The sequence below is a fragment of the Ranitomeya variabilis genome, chromosome 4 (assembly GCF_051348905.1).
Source record: "Ranitomeya variabilis isolate aRanVar5 chromosome 4, aRanVar5.hap1, whole genome shotgun sequence".
Classification (NCBI taxonomy): domain Eukaryota; kingdom Metazoa; phylum Chordata; class Amphibia; order Anura; family Dendrobatidae; genus Ranitomeya; species Ranitomeya variabilis.
Window position 1 is genome coordinate 671,067,916 of NC_135235.1, and position 20,430 is coordinate 671,088,345.

The 20,430-nt window shown below is 43.3% G+C and overlaps 1 protein-coding gene across 2 annotated transcripts in view; it reads left to right on the plus strand.

Annotated features, from left to right (window-relative positions):
* LOC143766280 (uncharacterized) overlaps nt 1-19,997 on the plus strand; it is a 148,552-nt gene extending 128,555 nt beyond the window's left edge. The window contains exons 2-7 of one of the 2 annotated variants that reach the window (XM_077253826.1): nt 4,290-4,439; nt 4,569-4,748; nt 4,832-4,952; nt 5,032-5,129; nt 5,321-5,411; nt 17,799-19,997. In XM_077253826.1, coding sequence (XP_077109941.1) covers nt 4,290-4,439; nt 4,569-4,748; nt 4,832-4,952; nt 5,032-5,129; nt 5,321-5,411; nt 17,799-19,396 — 2,238 coding nt within the window. In that variant the 3' untranslated portion in view covers nt 19,397-19,997. The remainder of the gene's footprint in view (nt 1-4,289; nt 4,440-4,568; nt 4,749-4,831; nt 4,953-5,031; nt 5,130-5,320; nt 5,412-17,798) is intronic. The other variant, XM_077253828.1, reaches the window with a different exon arrangement.
* The last annotated feature ends 433 nt before the right edge of the window (nt 19,998-20,430 follow it).

Genomic DNA, 20,430 nt, shown 5'->3' on the forward strand with positions numbered 1-20,430 from the left:
TTCCATTTAGCGTGTCCACATGGACATTCCCTCTCTGAACCCTGCTTATACAGGTAATATACAGATGATCAGGTTTTAAATACATCAGATAGGGATTGCATACATTAGTTAGGACTGCTCTATATGGGTATAACTTGACGTTTGGTGGAGCAGCTTAGTATACATTTTTTGCAAAAAACGTATCAACTAAATTCCCTGTTTTTTTCCATCATTTTACTAGCACTTGCTTATTACTGTGATTTTTTTTTTACAACAGAGTGTTTTTGGTCTTACTGTGCTCTTTTGTGTCTTCAAGTTTGTTGGTGGTGTGTGAACATGTTCCTACAGACTTGTTCACTGTGCAAGTAGCCCGCCCATGTGTTTCTGTTTCCATAATTGTTCTCTTGCGTCTAAAAGACTGGAGAGTTATCCACCACTCCTTGTGGGTCATTTGCACAAAAGCTGTTCCATTTAGCGTGTCCACATGGACATTCCCTCTCTGAACCCTGCTTATACAGGTAATATCCAGATGATCAGGTTGTAAATACATCAGATAGGGATTACATACATCAGTTAGGACTGCTCTATATGGGTATACCTTGACGATTGGTGGAGCAGCTTAGTATACATTTTTTGCAAAAAACGTATCAACTAAATACCCTGTTTTTTTCTATCTTTTTACTAGCACTTGCTTATTACTGTGATTTTTTTGTACAACAGAGTGTTTTAGGTCTTACTGTGCTCTTTTGTGTCTTCAAGTTTGTTGGTGGTGTGTGAACATGTTCCTACAGACTTGTTCACTGTGCAAGTAGCCCGCCCATGTGTTTCTGTTTCCATAATTGTTCTCTTGCGTCTAAAAGACTGGAGAGTTAAGGCCCCGTCTCACATAGCGATTTACCAACGATCACGACCAGCGATATGACCTGGCCGTGATCGTTGGTAAGTCGTTATGTGGTCGCTGGGGAGCTGTCACACAGACAGCTCTCTCCAGCGACCAACGATCAGGGGAACGACTTCGGCATCGTTGAAACTGTCTTCAACGATGCCGAAGTCCCCCTGCAGCACCCGGGTAACCAGGGTAAACATCGGGTTACTAAGCGCAGGGCCGCGCTTAGTAACCCGATGTTTACCCTGGTTACCAGCGTAAATGTAAAAAAAAACAAACAGTACATACTCACCATCGGATGTCCGTCAGGTCCCTTGCCGTCTGCTTCCTGCTCTGACTGATTGCAGCCGTACAGTGAGAGCAGAGCGCAGCGGTGACGTCACTGCTGTGCTGTGCTCTCACTGTACGGCCGGATCTCAGTCAGAGCAGGAAGCAGATGGCAAGGGACCTGACGGACATCAGATGGTGAGTATGTACTGTTTGTTTTTTTTTACATTTACGCTGGTAACCAGGGTAAACATCGGGTTACTAAGCGCGGCCCTGCGCTTAGTAACCCGATGTTTACCCTGGTTACCAGTGAAGACATCGCTGGATCGGTGTCACACACACAGATTCAGCGATGTCAGCGGGACCTCAACGACCAAAAAAAGGTCCAGGCCATTCCGACACGACCAGCGATCTCACAGCAGGGGCCTGATCGCTGGTACGTGTCACACATAGCGAGATCGCTACTGAGGTCGCTGTTGCGTCACAAAACTTGTGACTCAGCAGCGATCTCGCTAGGGATCTCGCTATGTGAGACGGGGCCTTTATCCACCACTCCTTGTGGGTCATTTGCACAAAAGCTGTTCCATTTAGCGTGTCCACATGGACATTCCCTCTCTGAACCCTGCTTATACAGGTAATATACAGATGATCAGGTTGTAAATACATCAGATAGGGATTACATACATCAGTTAGGACTGCTCTATATGGGTATACCTTGACGATTGGTGGAGCAGCTTAGTATACATTTTTTGCAAAAAACGTATCAACTAAATACCCTGGGTTTTTTTCTATCTTTTTACTAGCACTTGCTTATTACTGTGATTTTTTTGTACAACAGAGTGTTTTTGGTCATACTGTGCTCTTTTGTGTCTTGAAGTTTCTTGGTGGTGTGTGAACATGTTCCTACAGACTTGTTCACTGTGCAAGTAGCCCATGTGTTTCTGTTTCCCTTTCTGGTAATGAATGTTACTTCCTTTTATTCTATATGTACATTAAAGTGCTTAATTAACGTGCAGGACTTGCCTAATGGCCGTTTTGTTTGACTATTCATTTATCTGTGGCTGTTAGACCGTTACTATTTGTTTATAATTGCACTTTCTTTTAATGCTTTGTTTACTTGGATTATATAGCAGTCTTATGTCTAAAGGTACCTTCACACGAAACGACTTTGTAACGATATTGCTAGCGATCCGTGACGTTGCAGCGTCCTCGCTAGCGATATCGTTTAGTTTGACACGCAGCAGCGATCAGGATCCTGCTGTGATGTCGCTGGTCGCTGAATAAAGTCCAGAACTTTATTTGGTCGTCCGATCGCCGTGTATCGTTGTGTTTGAAAGCAAAAGCAACGATACCAGCGATGTTTTACACTGGTAACCAGGGTAAACATCGGGTTACCAAGCGCAGGGCCGCGCTTAGTAACCCGATGTTTACCCTGGTTACCAGCGTAAAAGTAAAAAAAACAAACAGTACATACTCACCTGCGCGTCCCCCAGCGTCTGCTTCCTGACACTTACTGAGCGCCGGCCCTAAAGTGAAAGTGAAAGCACAGCGGTGACGTCACCGCTGTGCTGTTAGGGCCGGAGCTCAGTCAGTGTCAGGAAGCAGACGCTGGGGGACGCGCAGGTGAGTATGTACTGTTTGTTTTTTTTACTTTTACGCTGGTAACCACGGTAAACATCGGGTTACTAAGCGCGGCCCTGCGCTTAGCAACCCGATGTTTACCCTGGTTACCCGGGGACCTCGGCATCGTTGGTCGCTGGAGAGCAGTCTGTGTGACAGCTCCCCAGCGATCAAACAGCGACGCTGCAGCGATCGGCATCGTTGTCGCTATCGCTGCAGCGTCGCTTCGTGTGAAGGTACCTTAACGTGCCTACATACAGGCTGATTTGATAAGTGTGTTCTGCTTATAGCGAATACTTATTGCCATCTGCAGCCCTTTGCTGATTTACATTGTACAAGTTATGCCATTATGGGACATCTAATGCTTAAGTTAACGTTCATTGCCTGAAATATAAATGGCAAGTACATAGACAAGTGTATGTGTCCAAGCTGTGCCACCTTTTTCCTAATATGTGCTGTTCTCACCTGTTATATATTTTTTTACGTACCTCTTTGGTTCTGTTTTTATTATCTATTGTAATAAACTCATTTTTCTTCATCATTTGCTTTTGAATGGAGCCCTTCCTTCTTTAGGTGTTTCTGCTTCATCAAATAAGTGCTGTCCTTGCATGGGATGTATGTGAGTTTAGGTTGACGGCCATTTCTTGGTAGGTTTGCAGTTTTTACAAACTCCTTCCAGTTTTGGATGATGGATTGAACAGTGCTGCGTGAGATGTTCAGAGCTTGTTTTTTTTTTTTTATAACCTAACCCTGCTTTACTCCAACTTTATCCCTGACCTGTCGAGTTTGTTCCTTGGTTTTCATGATGCTGTTTGATCCCTAAAGTGCTGAAATAAATCTCTGAAGCCTTCACAGAACAGCTTTAGTTATACTAAGAACAAATTACACACAGATGGACTGAATTTACTAATTCTGCGACTTCTGGAGGCATTTGGTCACCCAGGATTTTATTTAGGAGTATCAGACTACAGGTGGTTGAATACAAATGCATGTCCCCAATTGTTAGATTTATATTTTTAAAATAATAATAAAAAAAAAGTGTCATTTCCTTTATGCTTCACAAATACCGTATTTTCCGGCGTATAAGAAGACTTTTTCACCCCTGAAAATCTTCTTAAAAGTCGGGGGTCGTCTTATACGCCTTGTACGCCGGGTGTATATGGTGGTGGGGGGGGGGGGAGTGGTCCTGATGACGATGAGGGGGCGTCTCACAGGAAAGTGCGTGGACTATCCCCCATTACCTCATCGTAGCGCTGCAGCGTGGGGTCTCTGTGCTGGGAGCGGCGGCTTTCTTCTCCGCTTTGTGCCACGTGGGTGCTGCGGTGCACAACGCAAATGTGAACGTAGCCTTACACTTTTTTTAGTAAACAGGACATAACTAAATTGCTATGGGCCTCAGGGTAACTTTTGGGCCTGCGTGCTATACATGTCAGCATCATTTCTGCTGCCAGTGATTGGATTTAAAGTGTCCAGTAATTGTGTTTTTACACGGAATTCTTTATGATGTTACTTATCGGCTCGTCTTCTTCCCATTCAGGTATCTACAATATCTTATCCTCTCAGTGGAGATCTTCTATATAAAATAATTTTCCTGAGTGACCCATCAAGGATGGAAAGGAACAGTGACAAGATGGAGGAGAGAATATTACATCTTACCTTAGAAATTCTCTTCCGGCTTACTGGAGAGGTGAGAGATTCTGATGATGTCACATTTCATCATTCTCATCTATGGGAATAACAGATGGACAGAACTGGAGAGGTGAGGACTCTGGAAATGTCTGTAGTGAGATTTATTAATGCGTCTCTCCTTAACCAGAATTATACAGTAGTGAAAAAGACCTCTAGTGAGCGCTGTCAGAACCCTGTGTCTGAGGGATGGGGAAGACCCCTGAGCCCAATCACCGGAGCTCCATCTGATACCTTGATACTTGAGGACATTAATGACCAGAAGATCCTAGAACTCACCTACAAGATGCTTGAGCTGCTGACTGGAGAGGTGACACTGCTGGGAATGCTGGGACATTATACAGTAATGCTATGAAGGGATCGGGGAGATGACGGTATCATTGTATTTATCAGGTTCCAGTAAGGTGTCAGGATGTCGCTGTATATTTTTCCATGAAGGAGTGGGAGTATTTAGAAGGACACAAAGATCAGTACAAGGGCGTCATGGAGGTTCCCCAGCCCATCATATCACCAGGTAATAGATAGTATTAAATACAGCCTATAATTATCTGTATGTAAAGAATGAATTCAGTCCCTGTATGTGTTTCCTCCAGTTCTACCCAGTAAGAGGACAACACCACAGAGATGTGCCCATCCTCTTCTACCACAGGACTGTAAACAAGAGAGTCCTAGTGTTCCTCAGGATCATCAGGTAGATAGAGAGAAGGTGTCATGAGATCGCTCCTATGATGTGTAGGCTGCTGTGAAGATCTTGTGCTGTTTTATCCTCCTGTATTATACATTTTATACTTGTGTAATGAGAACGGTGGAGATGGCAGGACTAGAGCTGATGATAGATGTGACTTCTCCATCTGTCTGTGACTTTTACAATATTTGTTTCAGGATGAAGATCTGATCAATATTAATACTACAGAAACATATGTGAGGAGTAATGTGCGGTGTAAAGATGAGATTCTTTCAGATAACAGGGCAAGTAAGTCTTAGCCTGTATATTTTACTTATTCACTGGTTGGTACAAATATGTGTTTGACTCTATTGAATTTGTACTATTTTCTGCATCGCAATGTATGCGAAATGAAAGCAATGTCTTATTTTAGCTATGAGAAGTAAAATTTTGGGGGACATCTGTTTAATGTCTTTGTAAATTTTAATTCTGTGTTGGGTAGGCATCCCTTCTAAGGGAAGTACAGTACATTGGAAGCTGTGAAGAAGCAATGACTTTTAACTGTCCAAAAATTATCCCATTTTGTGAGTTTTTTCTTAGATGTACCCTTTTCAGGTCAGGGTTCCATCTCGTGGGCAGCACAGTATGGAACGTAATAGACAGGCAAAAGATTTCTGGCTGTTTAAGGGCATTAGCAGCTGCAGTAGTACAGTTTGAAATATAACGGACAGGCAGGAGATGTCTTTAGCACTGGCTGTGTATTCAGTACAGGTTGGATAATGATGAACAGGCAAGCAGTGCCATCATTGGCTTGTCGATAAAGAGCCAGTCCCCTGTGTCCCCCACTGGTAGATCTAATCATTGGAGATAGTGGTGTTAATTACTTGTCCTGGCCATGCTTGGCTACCTTCCCATACGACCGCAGCCCATTGCTGTGCTCCGCCTTCGAATTTTACAAGTTGCCTGATGCATCTCTGTGACATCATCTTCCTAGGCTAGTTAGAGATACACCCTTGTCTTAGGGTACCGTCTCACAGTGGCACTTTTGTCGCTACGATGGTACGATTCGTGACGTTCCAGCGATATCCATACAATATCGCTGTGTCTGACACGCAGCAGCGATCAGGGACCCTGCTGAGAATCGTACGTCGTAGCAGATCGTTTGGAACTTTCTTTCGTCGCTGGATCTCCCGCTGTCATCGCTGGATCGTTGTGTGTGACAGCGATCCAGCGATGCGTTCACTTGTAACCAGGGTAAACATCGGGTTACTAAGCGCAGGGCCGCGCTTAGTAACCCGATGTTTACCCTGATTACCAGCGTAAAAGTAAAAAAAAAAAAAAAAAACGTACATACTCACATTTCGGTGTCCTTCAGGTCCCTTGCCGTCTGCTTCCCGCTCTGACTGGCTGCCGGCCGGAAAGTGAGAGCAGATCACAGCGGTGACGTCGCCGCTGTGATCTGCTTTAACTTTACGGCGGCACTCAGTCAGTGCGGGAAGCAGACTGCGAGGGACCTGGCGGACACCGGAATGTGAGTATGTACGTTTTTTTTTTTTTTTACTTTTACGCTGGTAACCAGGGTAAACATCGGGTTACTAAGCGTGGCCCTGCTGTTATGACCCCAATGGCAGGGGGTCTCAAAGACAAATAGCGAAGTCTGCAAACATAAAACCCAGCTCATAGGGCAGTGGTAACTGGGCTGACCATATACCTGAACCTAGCACACAAATAACAGCAGCCGGGGAACGTACCTACGTTGATTCTAGACGTCTCGCGCCAGCCGGAGAACTAACTAACCCTAGCAGGGAAAAGAAAGACCTTTCTTGCCTCCAGAGGAAATACCCCAAAAAGTAGGATACAAGCCCCCAACAAATAATAACGGTGAGGTAAGAAGAAAAGACAAACGCAAGAAATTAACTAGGTTTTTTAGCAAAGAGAGGCCCACTAACTAATAGCAGAATATAGGAAGATGACTTATATGGTCAGCAAAAACCCTCACAAAAACTCCACGCGGAATATTCAAGAACTCCCGAACCGTCTAACGGCACGGGGGGAGAACATCCGCCCCCTAGAGCTTCCAGCAGTATCAGGAATCACATTTAGTACAAGCTGGACAAAAAATAAGAGCACAGTAAATAACCAAAAACAAGAAAGCAGGACTTAGCTTAATTTTGCAAAGAACCAGGACCAGCAGAAAGGAGCAAACAGAAGGATCTGATTACAACGATGCCAGGTACCAGACTGAAAATCCAGGAAGTTCAAATAGCGACACCCCTGGACTAACGAGGCCAGGTGGGTACCAAGCAAGGGAAGGAATATCAAAGTGTCATATCACTAGTGACCACAAGAGGGAGCCAAAAAGTCTAATTCACAACAGTACCCCCCCCCCCCTTTAAGGAGGGGTCACCGAACCCTCACCAAGACCACCAGGGCGATCAGGATGAGCAGCGTGAAAGGCACGAACCAAATCGGCCGCATGCACATCAGAGGCGACCACCCAGGAATTATGCTCCTGACCATAGGCCTTCCACTTGACCAGATACTGAAGCCTCCGCCTGGAGAGACGAGAATCCAAGATCTTTTCCACCACGTACTCCAACTCGCCCCCAACCAACACCGGAGCAGGAGGCTCAACAGAAGGAACCACAGGCACAACGTACCGCCGCAACAAAGACCTATGGAACACGTTGTGAATGGCAAACGACACAGGAAGTTCCAAGCGAAAGGACACTGGATTAAGAATTTCCAAAATCTTATAAGGACCGATGAAGCGAGGCTTAAATTTAGGAGAGGAGACCTTCATAGGAACAAACCGAGAAGACAGCCACACCAAATCCCCAACGCGAAGTCGGGGACCCACACCGCGGCGGCGGTTGGCAAAACGCTGAGCCTTCTCCTGTGACAACTTCAAGTTGTCCACCACATGATCCCAAATCCGCTGCAACCTATCCACCACAGAATCCACCCCAGGACAGTCAGACGGCTCCACATTTCCCGAGGAAAAACGAGGATGGAAACCAGAGTTGCAGAAAAATGGCGAAACCAAGGTAGCGGAACTAGCCCGATTATTAAGGGCAAACTCAGCCAACGGCAAGAAGGTCACCCAATCATCCTGATCTGCAGAAACAAAACATCTCAAATAAGCCTCTAGAGTCTGATTTGTTCGCTCAGTTTGGCCATTAGTCTGAGGATGAAAGGCAGATGAAAACGACAAATCAATGCCCATCTTAGCACAAAAGGATTGCCAGAACCTGGAAACAAACTGGGATCCTCTGTCAGACACGATATTCTCAGGAATGCCGTGCAAACGAACCACATTCTGAAAGAATAACGGAACCAGATCAGAAGAGGAAGGCAGCTTAGGCAAGGGCACCAAATGGACCATCTTGGAAAAGCGATCACATACCACCCAGATGACAGACATGCCCCGAGACACTGGAAGATCCGAAATGAAATCCATGGAAATGTGTGTCCAAGGCCTCTTCGGGACAGGCAAGGGCAAAAGCAACCCGCTGGCACGAGAACAGCAAGGCTTAGCCCGAGCACAAGTCCACAGGACTGCACAAATGACCGCACATCCCGTGACAAAGAAGGCCACCAAAAGGACCTAGCCACCAAATCTCTGGTGCCAAAAATTCCCGGATGCCCTGACAACACCGAGGAGTGAACCTCGGAAATGACTCTACTGGTCCATTTATCAGGAACAAACAGTCTGTCAGGTGGACAAGAGTCAGGTCTACCAGCCTGAAATCTCTGCAACACACGTCGCAAATCCGGAGAAATGGCCGACAAGATTACTCCCTCTTTAAGAATACCAACTGGCTCTGAGGCTCCAGGAGAGTCAGGCACAAAGCTCCTAGAAAGAGCATCAGCCTTAACATTCTTTGAACCAGGCAGGTACGAGACCACGAAGTCAAAACGGGAGAAAAACAATGACCAACGGGCCTGTCTAGGATTCAGGCGTTTAGCAGACTCGAGATACATCAGATTTTTGTGATCAGTCAAAACCACCACACGATGCTTAGCACCCTCGAGCCAATGACGCCACTCCTCAAATGCCCACTTCATGGCCAACAACTCCCGATTGCCAACATCATAATTCCGCTCAGCAGGCGAAAATTTCCTAGAAAAAAAAGCACATGGTCTCATTACTGAGCAACCAGGGCTTCTCTGCGACAAAACGGCCCCTGCACCGATCTCAGAAGCATCCACTTCAACCTGAAAGGGAAGCGAGACATCAGGCTGACACAAAACAGGCGCCGAAGTAAACCGGCGCTTCAGCTCCTGAAAAGCCTCCACGGCTGCAGGAGCCCAGTTAGCAACATCAGAACCTTTCTTGGTCATATCCGTCAAAGGTTTGACGCTAGAAAAATTAGCGATAAAACGACGGTAGAAGTTAGCAAAACCCAAGAACTTCTGAAGACTCTTAACCGACGTGGGCTGAGTCCAATCATGAATAGCTCGGACCTTGACTGGGTCCATCTCCACAGCAGAAGGGGAGAAGATAAAACCCAAAAAGGGAACCTTCTGCACACCAAAGAGACACTTTGAGCCCTTAATAAACAAAGCATTCTTACGCAAAACCTGAAACACCATCCTGACCTGCCTTACATGGGAGTCCCAATCATCAGAAAAAACCAGAATATCATCCAGATAAACAATCATAAATTTATCCAGATACTTCCGGAAGATGTCATGCATAAAGGACTGAAACACTGAAGCAGCATTAGAGAGCCCAAAAGGCATCACCAAGTACTCAAAATGACCTTCGGGCGTATTAAATGCAGTTTTCCATTCATCTCCCTGCTTAATGCGCACAAGGTTGTACGCACCACGAAGGTCTATCTTGGTGAACCACTTGGCACCCTTAATCCGGGCAAACAAGTCCGACAACAGAGGCAAAGGATACTGAAATTTAACAGTGATTCTATTCAGAAGTCGATAGTCTATACAAGGTCTCAAAGATCCGTCCTTCTTGGCCACAAAGAAAAATCCCGCACCAAGAGGGGAAGAGGATGGACGAATATGTCCCTTCTCCAGAGACTCCTTAATATACGAACGCATTGCGGTATGCTCAGGTACAGACAGATTAAATAATCTTCCCTTAGGAAACTTACTACCTGGAATCAAATCTATAGCGCAGTCACAGTCCCTATGAGGAGGAAGAGCACTGGACCTGGACTCGCTGAATACATCCTGATAATCAGACAAATACTCAGGAACATCCGAAGGAGTAGAGGAAGCAATAGACACCGGCGGGGAATCGCAATGAATTCCCTGACAGCCCCAACTTGACACAGACATAGCCTTCCAATCCAAAACTGGATTGTGAGTTTGTAACCATGGCAGACCCAAAACGACCAAATCATGCATTTTATGCAAAATAAGAAAACGAATCACCTCTCGATGTTCAGGAGACATGCACATGGTCACCTGTGTCCAAAACTGCGGCTTATTTTCCGCCAATGGCGTAGCATCAATACCTCTCAGAGGAATAGGATTAACCAAAGGCTCCAGAACAAAACCACAGCGCTTGGCAAACGACAGATCCATAAGACTCAGGGCAGCACCTGAATCCACAAACGCCATAACAGGATAGGAAGACAATGAGCAAATTAAAGTCACAGACAAAATAAATTTAGGTTGCAAATTACCAATGGCGACCGGACTAACCACCTTTGTTAAGCGTTTAGAGCATGCTGATATAACATGTGTAGAATCACCACAGTAGAAACACAACCCATTCTGACGTCTATGATTTTTCCGTTCAATTCTAGTCTGAACTCTATCACATTGCATTAACTCAGGTGTCTGTTCAGACAACACCACCAGAGGATTAGCGGCTTTGCGCTCCCGTAAATGCCGGTCAATTTGAATAGCCAACGCCATGGAATCATTCAGACTTGTAGGAACGGAGAAACCCACCATCACATTCTTAATGGCTTCAGAAAGGCCATTTCTGAAATTTGCGGCCAGAGCACACTCATTCCACTGAGTAAGCACGGACCATTTCCGAAATTTTTGGCAATAAACTTCAGCTTCATCCTGGCCCTGAGAGATAGCCAGCAAAGCTTTTTCTGCCTGAATTTCAAGATTGGGCTCCTCGTATAGCAACCCAAGCGCCAGAAAAAACTCATCAACATCTGCCAAAGCCGGATCGCCTGACGCTAACGAGAAGGCCCAATCCTGAGGGTCGCCCCGTAAGAAAGAGATAACAATTTTTACTTGCTGAGCTGAGTCTCCAGACGAACGAGGTCTCAGAGATAGAAACAATTTACAAGTATTCCTGAAATTTCTAAATTTAAATCGGTCTCCAGAGAACAATTCCGGAATAGGTATTTTAGGTTCTGACATAGGACTGCTAGTAACAAAATCTTGAATACTCTGCACACGAGCAGCAAGCTGATCCACACTAGTAATCAAGGTCTGGACATTCATGTCTGCAGCAAGGCTCCAGCCACTCTGAGATAAAGGGGAGGAAAGAAAAAAAAAAAAAAAAAAAAACTCAGAATTTCCTTTCTTATAATCCCACTTCTGCAATGCATTAAATATTCACTTAGGGCCTGGCATACTGTTATGACCCCAATGGCAGGGGATCTCAAAGACAAATAGCAAAGTCTGCAAACATAAAACCCAGCTCATAGGGCAGTGGTAACTGGGCTGACCATATACCTGAACCTAGCACACAAATAACAGCAGCCGGGGAACGTACCTACGTTGATTCTAGACGTCTCGCGCCAGCCGGAGAACTAACTAACCCTAGCAGGGAAAAGAAAGACCTTTCTTGCCTCCAGAGGAAATACCCCAAAAAGTAGGATACAAGCCCCCAACAAATAATAACGGTGAAGTAAGAAGAAAAGACAAACGCAAGAAATGAACTAGGTTTTTTAGCAAAGAGAGGCCCACTAACTAATAGCAGAATATAGGAAGATGACTTCTATGGTCAGCAAAAACCCTCACAAAAACTCCACGCGGAATATTCAAGAACCCCCGAACCGTCTAACGGCACGGGGGGAGAACATCCGCCCCCTAGAGCTTCCAGCAGTATCAGGAATCACATTTAGTACAAGCTGGACAAAAAATAAGAGCACAGTAAATAACCAAAAACAAGAAAGCAGGACTTAGCTTAATTTTGCAAAGAACCAGGACCAGCAGAAAGGAGCAAACAGAAGGATCTGATTACAACGATGCCAGGCACCAGACTGAAAATCCAGGAAGTTCAAATAGCGACACCCCTGGACTAACGAGGCCAGGTGGGTACCAAGCAAGGGAAGGAATATCAAAGTGTCATATCACTAGTGACCACAAGAGGGAGCCAAAAAGTCTAATTCACAACACCCTGCGCTTAGTAACCCGATGTTTACCCTGGTTACCCGGGACCTCGGCATCGTTGGTCGCTGGAGAGCGGTCTGTGTGACAGCTCCCCAGCGACCACACAACGACTTTCCAACGATCACGGCCAGGTCGTATCGCTGGTCGTGATCGTTGGTAAATCGTTATGTGAGACGGTACCCTTAGTGTTGAGACTTCAGAGTGTCTAAGGATATCAGGGACAAAATTGTAGACCTACATAAGGCTGGGCTATAAGACAATAGGCAAGCAGGTTGGTGAGAAGGCAACAACTGTTGGCACAATTATTTATAAAATGGAAGAAACATGAGATGACTGTCAATCTTCATAGGTCTGGGGCTCCATGCAAGATCTTGCCTCGTGGGGCAATGATGATTCTAAGAAAGGTCAGGAATCAGACCAGATCTACATGACAGGATCTGGTCAATGACCTGAAGCGATATGGGACCACAGGCTCAAACATTACCGTTAGTGACACACTACATCGTCATGGATTAAAATCCTTCAGGGCACCCAAGGTCCCCGTGCTCATGTCAGCACATGTCCAGGCCCTTTTGAAGTTTGTCATTGACCATCTAGATGATACAGTGGAAGCATGGAATAAGGTCATGTGGTCTGATAAGACCAAAATATAACTTTTTGGTATCTACTTCACTTGCTATGTTTGGAGGAAGAAGAAGGATGTGTACAATCCAAGAACACCGTCTCAACTGTGAAGCATGGTGGGGGAAACATCATACTTTGGGGATGCTTTTCTGCAAAAGGGACAGGACGACTGCACCATATTGAAGGGAGGATGGATGGGGTCATGTATCGCAGGATTTTGGCCAACAACTTCCTTCCCTCAATAAGAACATTGAAGATGGGTCGTGGCTGGGTCTTCCAGCATGACAATGACTCAAAACACAGCCAGGTCAACAAAGGAGTGGCTCTGTAAGAAGCATTTCAAGGTCCTGGAGTGGCCTAGCGAGTCTCCAGACCTGAACCCAGTGGAAAATCTTTGGAGGGAGCTGAAACTCAATGTTCTCCAGCAATAGCCCTGAAACCTGAAAGATCTGGAGACGATCTGTATGGAGGGGTGGGCCAAAATCCCACTTAGTCAAGAACTACAGGAATCGTCTGACCTCTGTAATTGCAAACAAAAGTTTATGTGCCAAATATTAGGCTCTGCTTTTGTTTTGTATCAAATACTTATTTCATGCATTAAAATGCAAATTAATTATGTAAAAATCATACAGTGTGATTCTCTGTTTTTTTATTTTTAGAATCTGTATCTCACAGTTGAAGTGTACTTACGATAAAAATTACAGATCTCTCCATTCTTTGTAGGTGGGAAAACGTGCAAAATTGGCAGTTTAGCAAATATTTATTTTGACCACTGTATCTATATATACCTTATTTTGTGGATTATAAGACGCACCGGAATATAACACATACCACAAATTTTGGGGAGAAAAATCAAATAAAAACTTTAACCAAATGGTGGTGTTTCTTATAATCCATGCCTCTTATTGCTTACCGTAGGTTGCAGCTGTAGTGTAGTGGCGTCCCAGGAGGCAGAAGTGGTGAGATGCTGTGGATCCCAGGCTGGGAGCAAGGGGTATTTGGAGGTGCAACGCTGCAAGGTGTTCGATGGTTAACTCGTGGAAATGGCGGCTGCATGCGTGGATAGAGATCTTGGCATCGAAATCTCCATCTGTGACTGCTCCACCCCCCCTTCCCGCCATGGGCCATCTTCCCAGAGTCCACCGCAATGTAAACCATGGAAGTGGGGGGGCTCTGGGCTTTAACAGAATGTCAGCGGAGCTCCTGCACCACCGAACACCCGCAGCAGCGTTGCACCTCCAAATACCCCCTCCTCTCAGCCTGAGGTAATTTTTTTAGATTGGTAAATAAAAGTTATCTAATATATAAAGTTGACTGCCCCCACTCCGCATAGCAGGCACAGGCCACATCTAGCTCCGTCGTGTCTAGAATGGAGTTGTTTCTGTGAGGTATGACGTCAATGAAAAGGGAGGAGCCTCATGGATAGAGATGTGAGGGGCAAAATGAGATGTCAGGGTGAAAATGAGAGAAGTGAGGTGCTGCTACACAATGAGGCTCTGTATAGAGAAGAGTGAAGCGCTGCAGGTGGCGGCTATGTATAAGGCCACATTCACACGTTCAGTATTTGCCAAAACCAGGAGTGGGAGGAAAATACAGAAGTGGTGACGTGTTTCTAATATACTTTTCCTCTGATTGTTTTACTCCAAGTTTTAGCTTACAAATACTGAGGTAAAAATACTGACCAAATAACGTGTGAACGAGGTCTAATACAAGAGGAGATGACACACAGGTATATACTATATACAAAGATGATGACACACGTATATACTATATACAGGAGGAGCTGACATACAGGTATATACTATATACAGGAGAAGATGACATTCAGGTATATAATATGTACAGGAGGCGATGACATACAGGTATATACTATATACAGAAGTAGATGACATATAGGTATATACTATATACAGGAGAAGATGACATACAGGTATATACTGTATACAGGAGGAGATGGCATACAGATATAAACTATATACAGGAGGAGATGACATACAGGTATATACTGTATACAGGAGGAGATGGCATACAGATATATACTATATACAGGAGGAGATGACATACAGGTAAATACTGTATACCGGAGGAGATGACATACAGGTATACACTGTATACAGGAGCAGATGACACACAAGAATATACTATATACAGTACAGGAGCAGGTGACACAGGTATATACTATATACAGGAGGAGATGACATACAGGTATATACACTATATACAGGAGGAGATGACACACAGGTACAGTGCATTTATACGGAGACTTGATTACACACAGGTGGATTATATTTATCATCATTAGGCATTTAGGACAACATTGGATCATTCAGAGATCCACAATGAACTTCTTGAGTGAGTTTGCTGCACTGAAAGTAAAGGGGCCGAATAATATTGCACTCCCCACTTTTCAGTTTTTGAATTTCCACAAAAATGTAAAATAACCAATACATTTCGTTCAACTTCACAATTGTGTTCCACTTGTTCTTGATTCTTCACCAAAAATTTACATTTGGTATCTTTATGTTTGAAGCATGATATGGGGGAAAAGGTTGAAAAGTTCCAGGGGGCCGAAAACTTTCGCAAGTCACTGTATATACTATACACAGGAGTAGATGACATACAGGTACATACTAGACACAGGAGGAGATGACATACAGGCATATACTATATACAGGAGGAGATGACATACAGATTCATACTATTTACAAGGGAGATGACACCGGTATATACAGGAGCAGATGACACACAGGTATATACTGTATACAGGAGGACATGACATACAGGTATATACTATATACAGGGGAGATGACATACAGGCATATATTATATACAGCAGATGACATACAGGTATATACTATATACAGGGGAGATGACATAAAGGTATATACCGACGGGAAAATGGCAGGTGTGAGGTCAAAATGACAGGTGTGAGGGGGAAAATGAGAGGCTTGATGGGAAAATGAGAGAAGTGAGGTGCTATATCTAACCATAGTTACTATACCCGGGCAACGCCGGGCCCTTCAGCTACTATTTTAATATTCTTGGGATCAATTTGGAGTCTCTTTGAATTTATGAAAATACTTACAAAAATACATAAGCTAATTCAACCTTCCACCTGCTCTAAAGTCATGGCTTCTTTATACACAACAATACTTCTCTTCCCCCTTTACCTTCTTCTATTCTATTGTTCATGTAGCTTTCACGGAGTGTTGGAGACAGACACCACCTGATAGTACTGACCTACAGGCCTCTTTTTAATTTGAAACTGAACATTTCATTAGAAAAATTTGATGACCAGGACATTAAACATAAATCTATAAAAAATAGCTGTAAAAGAAGAATTACCCCCTTTCCGACATTGGGCGTAATAGGACGCCCATGCCGGATTCCCTCTGGTGCGGGCTCCATAGCTGAGCCTGCACCTTTCCAGGCACATGACATCTGATCTATACAGCTGACATGTTTCTGTAACAGCCACAGGTGGAATCGCGATCCACCTGCAGCTGTCAACTAGTTAAATGCCGCTGTCAGTCTCTGATTTAACTTAGCTTACTGGAAGCCAGTGCTAATCCTGCCCATTGGTGTCCCCGTCACATGATCGCGTATCGCCGATGGGTCGGCATGATAACCAGAGGTCTGCAGCAGACCTCTATGTTTGTCATTGCCAGATTGCTATGAGCACCATACTGTGGTCGGTGCTCATAGCAAGTGAACATTTCTGCTACACACAGGGGATCTGATCATCTCCTGACTGTAGCAGAAGCAACATTATTGCAGCTTCTAGTCTCCCATGGATACTATTGAAGCATGCAAAAAAGTAAAAAAAAATGTTTAATTTTTTTTTTTAAATATATAAAAGTTCAAATCACCCCCCCTTTTGCCGCATTCAAAATACAACATATAAAAAAAATCAAACGTACACATAACTGGTATCGCCACGTTCAGAATCGCCCTATCAATATAAAAAAAGAAAATATTAAAAAAAGAATTAACCCGATCACTAAACAGTGTAACAAGAATAAAAATTCGAAACGTCAAAATTAAGTTTTTTTGTTCACCGCTACATTGCAATACAATGCAATAACGGGTGCTCAAAAGATCGTATCTACACCAAAATGGTATCAATAAAAACATCAGCTTGCTGCGTAAAAAATAAGCCCTCACCCAGCCTCGGAGCACGATAAATGGAGACACTACAGGTACGCTTTTTTTTTTTTTTAATAAATTTGGGATTTTTTCTTCACCACTTAAATATAAATGAACCTAGACATGTTTGGTGTCTATGAACTCGTAATGACCTGGAGAATCATATTGGCAGGTCAGTAGTTTTAGTATTTATTGAACATTGTAAAAAAAAACCACCAAAAAAACTGGAATTGCACTTTGTTTTGCAATTTCACCTCACTTGGAATTATATTCCCATTTTCCAGTACACGATATATTAAAACCCGTGGTGTCTTTCAAAAGTACAACTTGTCACATGGCCATGTTGTCCAAAAAATAAAAAAGTTATGGCTCTGGGAAGAAGGGGAGCAAAAAACGTAAATGCAAAAACTGATATACCCCTGGTCATTAAGGGTTAAAAATTGTACAACCTCCTAGCTTAATATGATAATCCATTAGTCCTTGCATTGAAGTCTACAATTTGTACCCGTCTTCGTAAGTTAGTAATTTAATTTTAATAAAATTTGTTTCCAAAGGCAGCATTTATGTAGAAATAAATATTTTTTTTCTTGGCAGGTGACTGTGCATCAGAAGGACATCTCACAGTTACAGATTTTAAAGCAGCTGATGATGGTATCACACCATATATATATGAAGAGCATGACTTTATTCCACATATACCACCAGCTCTTTACAGCAAAAATCTATCATCTACTCCTTGTCAACAAGTCCTATATTCTGATTCATTACAGACTGTTAAGCAAAATGAGAATAACAATAGGGATGCTGGACATCAAAAAGCTCATATGGAGGAGAAGCAATTTTCATGTTCAGTATGTGGGAAATGTTGTACCAAGAAAGCAAGTCTTAATGTACATCAGAGAATTCACACAGAGGAGAAGCCATTTTCATGTGCAGAATGTGGGAAATATTTTACCCAAAAATCAAATCTTGTTAGACATAAGAAAATTCACACAGGGGAGAAGCTATTTTCTTGTTCAGAATGTGGGAAATGTTTTACTGACAGAACAAATCTTGTTGGACATAAGGTAACTCACACAGGGAAGAAACCATTTTCATGTCCAGAATGTGGGAAATGTTTTACCCAGAAAACAAGTCTTACTGTACATCAGAGAATTCACACAGGGGAGAAGCCATTTTCATGTCAAGAATGTGGGAAATATTTTACTAGCAAAGGAGATCTCAGTAAACATAAAAGCACTCACATAGGGGAGAAGCCATTTTCATGTTCTGAATGTGGGAACTGTTTTACTCAGAAAGCAAGTCTTACTGTACATCAGAGAATTCACACAGGGGAGAAGCCATTTTCATGTCAAGAATGTGGGAAATGTTTTACTAGCAAAGGAGATCTCAGTAAACATAAAAGCACTCACATAGGGGAGAAGCCATTTTCATGTTCTGAATGTGGGAAATGTTTTACTCAGAAAGCAACTCTTACTGTACATCAGAGAATTCACACTGGGGAGAAGCCATTTTCATGTGCAGAATGTGGGAAATATTTTGCCTCTAGAACAAATCTTGTTACACACAAAAATAGTCACACAGGGAAGAAGCCATTTTCATGTCCAGAATGTGGGAAATGTTTTACCAAGAAAACAAGTGTTGCTGTACATCAGAGAAGTCACACAGGGGAGAAGCCATTTTCATGTTCAGAATGTGGGAAATGTTTTACTTGCAAAGGGAGTCTCATTAAACATAAAAGCTCTCATAGAGGTGAGAAGCCATTTTCATGCTCAGAATGTGAGAAATGTTTTACCAAGAAATCGAGTCTTACTGTACATCAGAGAATTCACACAGGGGAGAAACCATTTTTATGTCAAGAATGTGGGAAATGTTTTATTAGCAAAGGAGATCTCGGTAAACATAAAAGTACTCACATGGGGGAGAAGCCCTTTTCATGTTCAGAATGTGGAAAATATTTTACCTGCAAAACAAGTCTTGTTACACATAAGAAAATTCACACAGGAGAGAAGCCGTTTTCTTGTTTGGAATGTAGAAAATGTTTTAACAAGAAATCAACTTTTTCTGCACATCAGAGAACTCACACAGGGGAGAAGCCATATTCATGTCAAGAATGTGGGAAATGTTTTACTTTCAAAGGGCAACTCATTAAACATAAAAGCATTCACACAGGGGAGAAGCCATTTTCATAATGTGGGAAATGTTTTACCCAGAAAACATGTTTTAGTCCAGGTACACATTAGCATATCTGTGCGCAGCGTATAGATCCGCATGCGTCTTGCGTACCTCTCTTTAACATTGTGTATGCAGGGACATGTGTTTGCCTCCGTTTGGATGCGGATGCGTACACATGCGTTGTTTCGCGGTGTCCGGCGAATGCAACCTGTTGCATTTTTTGAAGTGTCAAATATGCACAGGCATGCGGATGAGTGCGTATAAACATCGCAGTACTGTCTATGTAAATCCACTCTTTGTATTCATCATAGAAGCCACACACAGGAGAAGCCATTTTCATATTGAGAATTAGAAAATGTTTAACAAAGAAATTATATTTTATTACACATCAGAGAAATTACACAGAGAAAAAGTTATTTCAGATTTTATTTCATAATTTTTTTATTGATGAATCGTATTAAAAAAGTTACAGTAAAAGTCACATGTCTAAAAGGGAAAGCAATTTAGAACACTAAATGATAATGACTAGAAAATGTACTGTAGGCAATGACCAATAAACATCAGCAAGTAGAATGCATATAACAATCCTAAATATTTCAAAAAGAATACTGTTGTGTGAACATTCTTAAAGGGGTTGACCAGCACTTCTCTTGTTACTTCATTGGGACATTTGCCAAGGCAAACATCTGACACCAAGCATTCCATATCTTAAAAGGATGATGTCGTATGTGAGGCAGTGACTGGTGTTACATGTGAGGGTCACTGTATGTTCCCCCAGGATGTGTTTGGAGGTGTATTGAGGCCATGATAGGGCATTGCAGTCACAGGCATAGCCGTGGTTGCAATGCAGACTAAAGTGAGTATAGGTCTTGGACATGCTGGTTGTCCAAGGCAGATTTAGGGAAAACCTGCTCTGGGCTTTTGGTGTTTTGAAACAGACAACAGGACGGTAGTGCTGCAGTCCACTTCATTCCTGGTCGGGTTTTCCATATGGCTGAAGGCCACAGGTTGCTAGTTAAAAACCCTGCAGTATAGGGTTTGGTTGTGTCAG